The sequence below is a fragment of the Telmatherina bonti genome (genome assembly GCF_933228915.1).
Source record: "Telmatherina bonti genome assembly, chromosome: 8".
NCBI lineage: Eukaryota > Metazoa > Chordata > Actinopteri > Atheriniformes > Telmatherinidae > Telmatherina > Telmatherina bonti.
The window spans coordinates 21,106,982-21,120,904 of record NC_136626.1 but is presented as its reverse complement, the minus strand read 5'-3'; the positions used below and the strand labels follow the sequence as shown (position 1 = coordinate 21,120,904).

General features: G+C 37.3%; 3 protein-coding genes across 5 annotated transcripts; 2 read left to right on the top strand and 1 right to left on the bottom strand.

Annotated features, from left to right (window-relative positions):
- Positions 1 to 111: 111 nt before the first annotated feature.
- ctns (cystinosin, lysosomal cystine transporter) lies at positions 112 to 8,620 on the bottom strand. 3 transcript variants are annotated; one of them, XM_079245085.1, is made up of 12 exons: positions 8,505 to 8,552; positions 6,706 to 6,841; positions 5,245 to 5,324; positions 4,537 to 4,615; positions 4,280 to 4,370; positions 3,638 to 3,741; positions 3,341 to 3,478; positions 2,932 to 3,031; positions 2,442 to 2,561; positions 2,122 to 2,292; positions 1,523 to 1,640; positions 113 to 969 (listed from the first exon to the last, which is right to left on the bottom strand). In XM_079245085.1, the coding sequence occupies exons 3-12, from the start codon at positions 5,303 to 5,305 to the stop codon at positions 821 to 823; spliced, it is 1,131 nt and encodes a 376-aa protein (XP_079101211.1). In that variant the 5' UTR covers positions 5,306 to 5,324; positions 6,706 to 6,841; positions 8,505 to 8,552; the 3' UTR covers positions 113 to 820. The 3 variants fall into 3 exon arrangements, with proteins under 3 accessions (XP_079101213.1, XP_079101211.1, XP_079101212.1); XM_079245087.1 differs by lacking the exon at positions 6,706 to 6,841 and having other exon boundaries at positions 112 to 969; positions 8,483 to 8,597; XM_079245086.1 differs by lacking the exon at positions 6,706 to 6,841 and having other exon boundaries at positions 8,505 to 8,620.
- On the top strand, positions 7,484 to 10,379 carry mrpl55 (mitochondrial ribosomal protein L55). The gene is made up of 3 exons (XM_079245088.1): positions 7,484 to 8,262; positions 8,493 to 8,697; positions 9,900 to 10,379. The coding sequence occupies exons 1-3, from the start codon at positions 8,210 to 8,212 to the stop codon at positions 10,044 to 10,046; spliced, it is 405 nt and encodes a 134-aa protein (XP_079101214.1). The 5' UTR covers positions 7,484 to 8,209; the 3' UTR covers positions 10,047 to 10,379.
- A 506-nt stretch (positions 10,380 to 10,885) lies between these two features.
- ndufa11 (NADH:ubiquinone oxidoreductase subunit A11) lies at positions 10,886 to 13,857 on the top strand. Its single transcript, XM_079245557.1, has 4 exons — positions 10,886 to 11,002; positions 12,039 to 12,131; positions 12,318 to 12,440; positions 13,678 to 13,857. Exons 1-4 carry the CDS (start codon positions 10,924 to 10,926, stop codon positions 13,788 to 13,790), a joined length of 408 nt encoding a protein of 135 aa, XP_079101683.1. The 5' UTR covers positions 10,886 to 10,923; the 3' UTR covers positions 13,791 to 13,857.
- The last annotated feature ends 66 nt before the right edge of the window (positions 13,858 to 13,923 follow it).

Genomic DNA, 13,923 nt, shown 5'->3' with positions numbered 1-13,923 from the left:
TTTGGACATCTATGATAGAGGAAAAAAAGATGAGTCAGAATGTAGCAGATTGTGACATTTTCGTAAAACAATCTTTACTTAAACTTAATCTTTTGACATAAACAATATATATGAACATGTTTGCAAAGACACAAGGCACATAAATCTGACATTACAGGATATTGTACTATGAAATGAACAGCAGGTTCATCTAGTGACCCTGCTTTGTTTTTTTTCTTTTTTTTTTTTTTGTTAGGTCAGATAAGGCACTGCAGTGATGTGCAAAAAAGGCTTATTTTACACTCCTTTGGTTCAGGATCTTCAGCACAGGAAAATATTACAGCAGAAGAACAGGAATAACCCAGAAAAAGGAAAGACAGGATGGTTGTATTTCATGATGTGATTAGTTTAAAACAAGTGAAATTTCATCATGGTGCATCATGGGTTCTCATCCCACTTTAATTTTAGAAGTTTCTGGAGACCTCTGATTACTTTTCTGCTTTTCCCATCATGGTTAAATATCCTGATTTAGTTACAGGTTAAATAGACCAAAGCTGTCAGGAAAACATTCTAATAAATAAAAACTTACTGGTGATCAAAAATACTATCAATGTGATTCAATAAAGTGCTTTCATTCCATTTTTCACTTTTTTAGGGGGAGGGGGGGAGCTCCAACCAAAACAGTCTAGAAAAGTGCTTTTCTTGACTAACTAGGGAGGTTATACTAGAATCCAAATCAGACATGCCAACATCGTTTTCTGTTATATCCTGACAGAACAGTCTCTAGAAAAGTCACATGCTGGTGGATCAGATATGCTCCATTTCTCGGTTTAGGTCAGCATCAGTCATCCTGTTGCTCTGATACTGCTTGGTAGTGGGTTGGCTTTCTGTAGAGACAGTAGTGCTGAGCCATGAAGAGGATGTCAAACACCACAGAGAACAGACCCAATCCAAACTTAGTCGGATCACCAAAGATCAGCCCCCACTCATCTGACGAAGGGAACACAACAGTTATGACATTACATTAGGACGATACCTGACCAGAAAGAACATCCCTATATTGATTACATAAATAAATCAACTAAATTAGAATCCGGTTCCTTTTACCCTACTGATCATGTGGCGTTGCAGTATTATCCTATTTCAGCAGCAATAAGAACCTTGTGAGGAGGAAACAGAACTATCTCACTTCTGCAATGCAGAACGCTATGCGCTCTTGTTGCATCAACATTTAAAAAACACCTCTCCAGAAATCAGCACGATATAAGAAAAAAAAAAAATTTCACACATCAATCATTTGGCCAATTAGCATTGTCCTTAACAATGCAGCTACTCCTGCATTTTCTGTGACTATTCACAAACATGTAAAAAGCCCTCTTAAGTAAGATTGGCATCAGAACAACCTTGGCTACTTCTACTGTTAAGCAATTATCCTAAAGCGAGCAGCACCAAAGGCAGCTCTCAACCAGACCCTGCAAAGCAAAAAAAAATGCCTTTCCGGTCAGACTAGAAACCAAAATATAAACCAAGCTACAATATTTACCATTGTTGTATGACTGAATAATCATCTGTAGAATACTGAGGGTTCCACCAGTGAAGTCCAGCAGCACGTTCCCAATACTCCATCCTTCTGTACTTTTTCTCCTGAAATTCATGTAGGCCTGGAAGCATCCAATAATCCACAAAACAGTCAGCAACAACTAGCAGACATTTCCCATAAAATCCATCAAACTAAACTTGATTTCCTGAATAGCCTCATTTAAACAAACTCATTTACTATAATGATAATACATTCAGTTAAACTGTATCAGTTTAAGGAAACAAAACCCTGTCAAATATTAAGATGTGTCAATCATAAATCACAGAATTAAAATGGATATTTCACAGGAGACATTTTAATACAACCCCAATTTCCAAACAAGTTGGGGCACATAAAACCTAAATTCAAACAGAATTCAATGATTTACAAATCTCAAACACATATTTAAAAAAAAAAAAAAAAAAAAAAAAAAGGCTGGAAAAGTAAGTGGATTTACAAAGAAACAACTGGAGGAAGATGTTGCAGCTAACCACGTAAAGTACCAAGTTTAAAGTTTAGTGTCAAACTTTTTTGAACTGGGGTTATCCACATGTCCAGCTTACCTGTGGGATATATTTGATGAGGGTGACAGCTAGTTTAATGTAAGAGAAATAGTAGAGGTAATCCAACCAGGTGATTTGTTTGGCCACACCAAGAAATAAACTGATCAAAGCAAATCCCCAGCCAATGAGCAACAGAAACAGGGCTATCCATGAGACTTTCTGACCACCTCTCTGGAACCGAAAGAACACAGAAGATTAGTCATTCACCATAACCATCCAACAATGTCTTGTTCAAACAGTAAGATTTCCTCACTCCAAGTTCCTCCAGATGCCTCCACTCTCCTCATTTTTGTCAAAATCCGCACACTAGGGAAACATACCTCGTAGACAGCAGCCTGGATGATGTAGATGATGCAGAGCAGGATGGCATGAAGGCTAAAGAAAACATCATTGGCATTGACGGGATTAATTCCATTAGGGTTCCTCTTCAGAAACTCTTCCTACAGGGGAAAAAACAAAAACAGCAGCTTAACAAGCAGCAGGCGATGAAATCTACATAAGCATCACTCAAACCTGCTGTAGCTTTAATCACAAACAAAGTGAGCGAGATTTTAGCCATCAAGTCAACTAATTTATACACACACACACGAAAAAGTACTGAACAGTATTCGGTCGTATTATGAGCAGCTTTCACAATAGGTGTGGGTAACGTGCAGGTTCAAATCAGATGTCAGGCTCCTCTGCTGAGAATTCACTCCCTTCAATTCAGAGGCAAAAATTAACATCAATAAACTTTTCCGAAAACAAAAACCCTCTTCTATTCGTGGTCTGTTCTGCCGAAGGTGTGTACACCAAGCTAGACTAATTTACCTTTATATAAGGCACCCAGAACAAGCCTATGTTGAAGACACTGTAAGCGATGAAGCCTGTGAGGTTAAGGGCCAGGAAGTCAAAGTTCAGACCTACAACACTGAAGACAAACAGTTTCACTCAACATTTTCCTTCAACTTAGCTGTATCCACTCTCACATCTGGCCTCAAGAGACACAATGGTGGAAGATGAAGGTACACCAGGTACCTCCTGAATGCCAGGTCACAAAGACACAGTTAATTCAGAGGCCATTTCTAAGTAATTAGAACTGATTAAAATCATAAACTATGGGACAAAGTTTAGTTTTAACTTTGACCTCATCTATTTACATATATGGAATATATCTGGGTATTTAGATATCCTATTTAACAATAAAGTGAAAACGCTGCATGACATTTTTCATCTCTACCTTTTTCTCCTCCAGTTCTCATAGGCTTGTGGATAGAAAGACACAGACCAGGCCAGAAAGTAAATCCAGCCAATCACCTGACTTATGATTGATAGGATGTTGCTGTGGATCACCATGAAGCGAATCCTAACAGACAAACTAAAGAAAGAAGCAGAATTACATTCAACACCACACAGTGTGAATATCCTGGGTTTGGTCCTTCTCAGTAACTTCATCGTGCTGGTTTGTTGATGTGCCTACACAAATCTGGATTTATCGTGCATTTACGTTGTCAGCCAATGTTGCTTCTGAACTCACCTGTTGAGATCTGTGTTGTTGCTAATCAGGTATGTGGTTACTTGTCCAACATAATGAGCCATCACAGTGAAATTAACAGATCCCAACTTCACTGGCAGCAACACCTGATGAAGCACACAAATTACTAGTAAATAAACAAACTAAAAGAGCTTTAAGCAGAAATCTCCAGCCTGTTACAGAATGACTAATTCCTGCTTTTTATATCCATCCTTTGACTCATTAAAAACAGACTTCATACGTTATATATTTGGGCTAATAGAGGCAGAAAACAGAATCATTTATCTTAATTGTTCTTAAAGAGAAAGTGATAACGTCCTTAAATGCACATTCATGGACACATTTTGATTGACATGAAGCAGTTCGTGAGATTTACATTCATGAACTGCTTAAAAAAGTTTATAGTGTACACCATGGATAATAAAAATGTGCTGAAGACAAAAGGATCATCAACTTGAGATGGATTCAGATTAGGTTTGAGTGTCACAAAATCAAGTCACAAAATCAACAAGTTACAAAGCAGAAGGTCAAGGACAGGACAGCTGTTGAGTGAAGTCCATTAATAAATCATCCACAGAAAAATCCTTTAGCCCGTGATCATACCTAGGATGACTGAACATCAAGTCATGTTTGATTTCAAATTACCTGGTCAGGTAGTGTTATTATAGAGGAGTAGTTCTTCTTGGAGCTGTAGGTTACATTTATATGAAACACTACTGACTGGTTGACAGCTGCACTAGAGAAACAGATACACACACAAATTAGTATCCAAACACTGATCCGGACATAGGATATAACCCAAAACATAAATAATAATAAAATTAAATATAATATTAAAAAAATACAATAAAAAAATAATAATTGTTGTTTTTTCTGATGTGTTCAGGTGTTCCTGTAAATACCTGGAAGTCAGACTAATGTTGATATTTGAGTTTTCCTGAAGTGTGACAGCATCAGGTGCAAGAAGAGACACAGTGGACTCTGAGGATGAAGGAAAATGGCTTTATCAATACCACATTATCAATATTAAAATGCTTTCAAATATTTGATTTGTTATTGGTACACACAGATAAATAAGAGATAATGTTGTAGGAAAAAATAAATAAATAAAAAGAAAAAAGCTGAGCTGTCCTTGTCAGGTTAACTTCTCTGCACCTCCTCCTTCATATCTGCAGAAGGAAGCCTCCTGCTGCAATGTGCCTAAAGGAAAAACTTCATTTTGAAGTGTCCAGATTTTATGCTGAACATATCTGATGTGTGAAAAAACTCAAAATAGATGGAGAAAGACTGATTGTACCAATGCTAACTGGATTTAGCATCTCTGCTCCTCAGTCTACCCACATCCACAAGAGTAATGAACACGAATGAACACTGTTCAGTGTCCTTGCTTGTATCCAGGAGAATTTTTGTTTAGTTTTTGCTTAAACTTGAAAAGTTTTTTTTTTAAATAAATCGAAAAATAAATAGGCACAGTGTCATGAGCAAATCACTTCACACATGTCCAACAGGAGTTAGTTGTTGGAGATCTCCCCCTGGGCATTCAAATATTAAGTATTTGTTGAATTTACTACAAAGCCCAAGTAAAATGTCAAAATAAACTGAATAGTCACCAGAGATGTTGGTCAGCAACCACAAGGCCAGCAGTTGAGCAGGCAGACACTTGAATGCCATCTCTGCAGAATGAGATCACCTGAAACCAAAGAAAAGAAATGAAGCGCGTTAGCATGAGAGCATTCTCATTTACATGAACGTAGACCAGTATTCTGCAAACAGAGAGAAAACCTTAATTTCTTCATTTATTGCCAGGGAAAACAAACAGTCCAATTTATCAAAACCAATATAGATGGAAATACAGTATACATTTCCTAACAAGACTAAACACTGTGTGCAGCTCATTAGAAGTGGCACTAATGTGTTGACCAAATCATTTCCATGTCATCATATATTTAATTTGTTATTATGAAACCACAGAATATGTCATTAGTTCAATTGGGTCCTTTTCACTCCATCACAAGCAGCAGGAGCTTAAAGACTTTATTATTGCTTGCAAACCTTGTTTTCAAGTGTTTTCAAGAAGGACGGGATGGAGACAGTGAAGTTCTGCAGTTTTTTTAACCAAACCCCATTAACTGAGGACCTCCAAATTCAGACTTCATTTAGGCTCTTAAACATGAAGCAACAGACAATACACTTTCATCAGATGAAAAGCTATGGCACTGTTTTTCTCCATGGAGTTATTTATGTGTGCAGTTGCGTGGTAGAATAGCAAAAACTCTCTGTGGCCATAACCCAGTGGACTGGAGACATATGACTACAACACATTTGGCCATGAAACTAGGCTGTTTTATGAGCTACCAGATCCTCCAAACAGTCAGAAACCTGATCAGATGCTGACAAGTCAAGTTTCAGATAGTAACATCATGCCAGAATGTAGTTCCCCCCCAAAATCTTAATAAAATCCCTCTTAGGAGCAGTACCTCTAACATTAGGTGTGGAAACCAAAACCTGACCCATTTTCAGGTTCTGAAATAAACTTTTCTTTCTGAAATTTTAAATTTCAGTCAGAAAATGAATAAGTGGAGATTCCCTTCCTCCTGTGAGTTGTTTTGGTCCTATAATTAGAACTGTGCTGAACAACATTGAAAATGTAGAGAAATGCACAACGCTGAGCTGAGTGGTTACTGAGAGATAAACGAGGCGATTGAATGTCCAAAGCTGACAAAAAGAGATAAGTTTAACATCAGAAGAGGAAGAAGAATTTTTAAAAGGATAAGGAGAAAAATCATTACCTATATCAGATGTTACAACATGTTACGAGGAAACAAAACAAGCATGTCGTTTCTGGCTGCTAGTTTTTAGTGTGTGTACCGTCTATAATTATATGAAACGTAGGAAAAATAAAGCTGAAACAGCTGTTGTCAAACTGCAGGTAGTCACTGTTTCAATTAAATACACTGATTCAGAGCCGGAGCAAAAACACGACGAGCCGATGACACAGCTGAACAAAGAAAGTCGATAACAGGCCGATCATCTGCTGAGAGATTTGGGTCAAAAAAGCGAGTTTGATTTACCTTAATGTGTGACTTCAGCTACAAGTCACGAGATGATTTCTTTTTATCCTCTTCCTTGTCTCTTCCTCTTGTAGTACTTCTTCCTCTTTATTGAGTTTAAGTGCAGTTGGCATCCTCAGAGTGACATTAGCGCCACCTTGTGGATGTAACTCCAAATGAATAGTTCATAAACTTTCATTTACAGGAACTCCAAATCTGGATTTTTCAAAACTCTTTACTTTACAACACACAACCCATTTTGTCCTTTTCTTTTTTAAAGAAATGTTAAACAACTATGTACACACTATATAGATATTTGTCTGTCATTTAACATAAGAAAAGTAAATAATACAGTTATCCACCGAAATACGACTATTCAGATTGAATATACTCCACTGTTTAAAAGAACTTATCAACTTACCACAATATTAGCAAAATTTCTGCTTTTTCAATTATTTTCACCTTTGAATATCAATTGGTATTTATTTATTTATTCATTTATGGCCAATTATTGTATTTCTAAGTTAGAAGCTCTAATGGAAGCTCTAATTAAATATTCCCATCTCCTCACAGTAAATAATCATATTTATATTACTTAATATATTATTTACATATTGATATTCATCAAAATCCATCCATACTTTTTTTTTTTTTTTTAGTTATGTTGCTAACAGACAGACAAACTAACACCACCAGTTACACGACCTCCAGTTTGGCAGAGATTGTAATATGTCCTTGCACTTTTTTGAGAACTCGTCAATAGTGCGCATTCAAAACAGTCAGTGTACTAATATTCATGGGTGATAGAAACCAGATTATTGCTGGAAAAATGTATAATAAATGTATTGCAAAGCAGAGGTTTACAGCTACGACATAACTTCATTTCCGTCTGCTATAAAATTATTAAAAGGCTGAATCTTTATCTATTTTTCTTTTCCTTTTGGGGGCATTAAGGGTGATAATACATTGTTTTACCACTGTAAATAACACAGAATACGCAGGAGAGATTTAATGGACCTTCAAAAGAAAGTCATTTCAATTTATAAAAACTAATGCAGTCCTGTGATCATCCATATCTCTTAACTTTAATCACAATAATTTATTAATATGGATACACCAGCAGATCAGTTCCATGGCAAGATACAAATGCCTAATTTTATATACTCCAAACGGCTTTTTTATTATCATTGAACAGTTTCATTATTAAGTTATTATTAATAATAAACATTAAAAACGGACCGCTTCAGACATGGCGGAACCAGTTTGAGCTTTTTCTGTTTCAGTACGACCTCCATTTATGAACGCCCTCGTCGACCTTGTTTTTTAATTTAACTTCTTCTGTCAGTATGCATAGCTAATGGTCCTCGGTGTGACCAAGCCGGTCTACCTCATCTGAATATCTCGGCAGCAATCAGATCAGATAATTCTCCTCTTTTTCTCCTTTAGTCCAGGCTCGCACGGACCACTTTAACGTAGCGCATTTAGCAGCACGAAGCTCTAAGTTACAGCTAGCTGTCAGGCCACGATGGCCAGCATACTTATGAAGAAGTTGTATATTCCTAGTAGTGTAATCACACGGTAAGATTTGTCGTTTTATGCTTAAAAATTCCCAAGCTCAGTTCTAGCGACTTCTACAGAGATTTGAGGGCTGAAAAGAAGCTTTACTTTATTAGCAGGTAGCAAATGTTAGCAAGCTGTGGTGCCCTGAAGGCAAATGTGCTCGTTATTGTCTCGCTTTAGTTTGAATGAACTATTGTGCATTCAACAAATTAAAACATTTTTGTGTGTCTGTGTTTACATGTGAACAGATGTAAACGCACAGGTTTCCAGTCAATGTCACCACTCGGCCAGGTTTCCCTCTTCCACTCTCAACCCGCCCAGTTCAACTCCAACAGGACGTCGGTGGTCCGCTGTGGTCGGCAGAAATATGAGAGGCTGTACCCCGTCATGCTCGTCCGTCCTGATGGTTCCACGATTAACATCAGATATAAGGAGCCGAGGTGCATCCTCCTGGTTAGTACACCGTTCACAGGTTGTAGGCTGTTAATCTGTACAGCTCTCTCATGTTGCGATAAACTACAGCTTCTTAGTAAATATGAGAATTTTATCATCTAAGCAAACGTCTTCAATCACGTTACCACATCTTTGCTATGATCTGACATGATATTGGGTAAATACAGTGTTTATATAGCTTGACCTGTGTCAGAGTAACCGTGCTGACATTTAGCAACACAATCATCCTTTTCTAGGATTTACTGGCATTAACAAACTTTAATTTGCAAATAAATTCATACACAGTTTGCATGGGATTATCTGTCTGTGGTGCATAAAGTTTGTAAGAACTACTCATGTGGAAATCACTTTGCAAGCTCAGAACAGACTTGGATACATTATCATCAATACTGTAATGGAGAACATTCCCAGTTACAGGAAGTAAAAGCAGCAAAAAAGTTGTCAGAAAGAAGCATTAAAGAGTAACTCTTATCATCATGCTCACTCACACACAGGGAGTAAAAGCGCCAGAAAAGGTGTGTCCGAAGTCTGCCCTTGAGGATTGCTATACTGCCCTGTTTTTGATGTATCCCTTTTCCAGCATATCTGACTTCCATTAAATGGTTCCAGCAGCCAAGAAGTTCTGCACAATGGCTGATTAATTTGTCAGTGAGAGCAGGGGTACATGGAGAACTGATAGGATTGTGGCCCTCAAGGATCAGAGCTGGACACACCCGCTCCAGAAAATTTACTGCTGTGTTCGTAAATTATCTCTCCCTGATCTGGAGTATATCACTGGGCTGAGTGAAAAATGTATGCAAGAAATCAAAGTAAATGCTGCAGACATTTCCATGTGTAGATGCCACCGTTCTCTAACATCTCCAGAACATTTTATGTCTCTAGTGGATTTGTACGAGTTGCATATCAGTAGAGAGGAGCATCAAATCTTCCAAGCTGGAATAAAAAAAAAAAAATTTAAAAAGTATATCATTGAATTTGTTGTTTTGGTCCTCTTGCTCTCATCTATGGTTTTATGCTTCATTTGATTAAAAAGCTGAATCAGAACAGCAGGTTGTCCACCTGTCCAGTGGAAAAAAACTAGTCAAAGCTCTAAAATTAAGTTGCAAGATCTAAAAACCAGTCCTGACTCAATATACACCATTACGATTAGTCTCTAATTCCATGTTTTAATCTGACGTTTGTGGCTTTGTGTGTTTTAACAGATGCCAGTAATCTTGTCCTCTTTATCTGAAGAGGAACGACGAATTCGACAAAAGAAGAGAGAAGTGAAGAAAATTAAAAAGGAGACTACAGACCACCATGAGGATGATTTCAAAGTGGACAGCTACAGTCACTTATGGAAGAAATAACTTATTTGTATGTGAATGTCAAATGTTAGATATAAACATTGGTATCAACACCAAACTTAAACCTCTATGTCAACATATAGTATGGTAAAAAAAAAAAAAAAAAAAAAATCTAAATATGTGTACAATTAAAAGCTTTAAAAATGGACATCTTTGTAATGTGGATACCAGATTGCCATCTAAAACAGGTTAATTTTTACACTGAAGTTACTTTCCTGGCAATATAAAACTATTAAACTATTTTTACCACTTTAAGTTTTGGATGTGTTTATGAAAAAACTGTGGTGCCTTAAAGTTGTCAGGTGAATTTACTCTGCATGTGTTTTGGTCATTAAACCGAGCTGGAAAGCTAAAATTCTGTTGTATAATTTTTATTCTGTTGGGCCACTACCTTTGTTAATAAGGCTTTGAATAATTGTGTGTCTGATGTACCAAAAGGAGTTGTTCAACTCCTCCTGATTTGACATGAAAAATGTAAACATTTTGCTTTACCATAGATACACAGATAACTGCTTATCTACCTGTTGAGCCACTGAAAATGAAAGTTATACATCACTGCTGATGTAAATACAAGCATACTGGTTGGAGAAGCATGATTTAATGTTAAAGAAAAGGCTTATGCACGCCTCAAATGTTGAATGCAGACTAAGCACAACAGAGCTCAAATTATTGAATGCCCCTTTCAGTAAGTGATTAAAAGAGGAAAAATTGCGTAATGAACTGTGAAAGAAAAAAAACCTTGATAAAATTCATTAAACCTTTTCACTCTAATTTTCCTCACACTCCTGACCAGCAGGTGGCGGTGATGCGGTGCTGACGAAGCGAAGAGATGCAACTATATTCTCGCGAGATATTCAGTGGTGACCTTGCACTGATCAAAATGGGGTATTGGGATTCACCCGAGGGTACAAATTGTGTTGAGAAAACATGGATTACCACCAAACTGGCCACGGCATTAGGTAAATATGACTAGAAGGAAAATGTAAGGGAGTAAAGTTAACTGTTGGATGGATGCGGGACTATTAAAGCCAACTAGCTACGCTAGCGTGAGTATTGTACCAGACGCTAATGGGTTTCTCTGTAGACTGGCCCCGGAGGAATGTTTTAATATTTACACAATGAAAGAAAAGATAACAAAGTTAAAATGAATTGGTTTTTATTTCTTTCAAGGCTCGAGGTATCATTTGAGTGTTTTTCAAGTCACACGCATCCAGTGTTTATTATTTTCAGTCGCTGCAGAGATCAGCAACATGCTACTTAGATATTTTCAGGCTTCTTTTAGACTTTTAAGAAGCTCAAGTGAATTCTTCTTTAAGCTGTAGAAAATAACATAGATGGACATGTTTTTGTATTATCATGCCCAGATCATTTCAAAGAGGAGGCAAGTTACTTTGATTATGCACTGATGACTGCATGTCTACAGCTATATGTCTACACATATGAATGAGTAGACCCGCGAAACTGTAAAAATCACTACAAGTTTCCTGAAATAGCTGCTGAGATCCGGACCAGTAGTTGCTTACCCAAACTGTTTTATTGTGAATTAAACTTAATAATAAAGGATTTTTTTCATAGCCTTTTAGGGTTTGTACAGCATCATTTTGAATCTCAGGCAGCGGTACAAAAACAACGAGAAAACTTCACCTACTGCGTAAAAGAGTGATAAAATCTGTTAACATGACGAATTAAAAGGCAGATGACTGCATGTCTTGACAATATGTTTATGCCTTAGTGTTTGATTAAAGGGAGATTTTGCCAAATCAGCCAACAATGAAAAATAAATAAAAATGATCATGTATTAACTCCACCAATAACAAATAACTTTAAAACATTTTGTTTAGACTTTTGTTGCAATAAGGTGATAAATACTAATTTACACAATGATAAATTCATTTCATTGTAGCGTTCATTTTACAAATTGTTGCCACACTGTTTTTGCCCTTTTTTTTTTTGTTGTCTTTTTTGGTTGTTAGGAACATTGTCTCTGTGTTTCAGGCCTGGTTGGTTCAGCCTATCAGATAGTTGCATTCCAGCCTGAATCTGCTTTGGAAGCACTACAGAAGGCTACTGGTGCAACTGTGGCAATGGGTAAATATACTTTCACTGAAACATGCAGACATCCACATATACATGAATGTATGACTTTTTTTTTTTCCTGCTAGAACACTGAATAAAGTCACAGTTTGTATTTCAGTCAAATGATGCAACACATGCGTAATGTGAATGTGTGAAATTGGGAGATTATTTTAAAAAAAGTTTTCTTTGTCTTGGCAGCCTCAATGGGAGCAATTTTTGGGATGGTAACATGTCTCAGTGCTCAGGTTAGAGAAGCCCCAGATGAGCCGCTGAATTATTTCATCGGGGGCTGCGCATCAGGGATCTTCCTGGGAGCCAGAAGTAAGTATCAGTCCCTGGCTGTGCTGAACACTGTACAGAGAGTTGGATAGTCTAACCCAAGGGTGTAAGAAGTCAGTCCTAAAGGGACATTGCCTACAGGTTATTAATGTGTCCCTTTTCTAACACATCTGACTTGCATGATCCAACAGATTAATTTGAGTCAGGTGTGTTCAAGCAGAGGTGAATGGAAAATGTGCAGGATTGTGGCCCTCGAGGACTGGAGTTGGGCACTGCTGGTCTAATTACTGGTTGGATTGGATTAGCTCAGGGGTGTCCAGCTCTCGAGGGCCACAATCCAGCAGATTTTCCATGTATCACTGCTCCAGTACACCTGACTTGAAAGAATCAGTCATTGTTAATGGAAGCCATTTGTGCTGGAACGAGGATACACGGAAAACCTGAAGGACAGCGGCCCTCGAGGCCCGACTTTGGACACCTCAGGCTTAACTGGAAGCTTGACAGTGAACTTTTGGGACAGTCCAATATTAAGGAATAGCAGTAATTAAGAAATAAATACATTTACTCCCTCAGAAACAGTGTTCCTCATTTTAGCAAAATGAATGAAGAAAGGTTGTCCTGGAAGCCTGGTTTCCTGTGTGAATTACAGGACAATTACTGCTCCAGTATGACTCCACAGTTGCTCACTGTATTACTGGGAGCTAAATTAATCAAATTAATTTTTATTTATAAAGCAGTTTAAATTTTTTAAGTACATAAAAATACTTTTGACACATTAAAAACTAGTCTGATATTAAGTGCAGACGAGATCCAACAGGACAAATAGAGGCAAGAGTTTTTCAGAGGTTGTGTGGAGATCATTGATAACCTTTGCTAGTGCGGTTTCTATGCTATGATGTGCTCTCAACCCAGACTAAAACTTGTTCAGTTATTTCAGTGTAAAGAAAAATCAATTGCTACACACACACACACACATACACACATATATATATATATATATATATATATATATATATATATATATATATACATACATACATACATACATACACACACACACACACACACACACACACACACACACACACACACACACACATAACCATGTGACAAAGCTGATGCCAGTAAGATTTACAGATTAGAAACAATCTGTGACAAGCAGCATGTTTGTCTAAAAAAAAAGAAATTGGCAGAAACCTTGATCATTGTGTATTAGAGCATTTTCACTCTCTGCTAAAGTAAAACCATGTTCTGTCTTTGTGTGCGTTTGTATTCCTAGATCACAGTGTCATGACTGGTACATCGGCATGCCTCGGCCTGGGAACGCTGGCTTTTCTCACAAAAGTAGGCAAAATGGATGGATGGAAGATAACTGGTCCTCCTAAACTATAGGAGGGAGACTGTAAGATTGAATTGATATTGTAAAAAGGCTTAATGTAATAAATTTCCCATGAGAAAAAAAGAATAAAGTCTGGTCTGTTTTACTGCAAGGGAAGAAACTTAATCTTTGCACCTACATCAGATC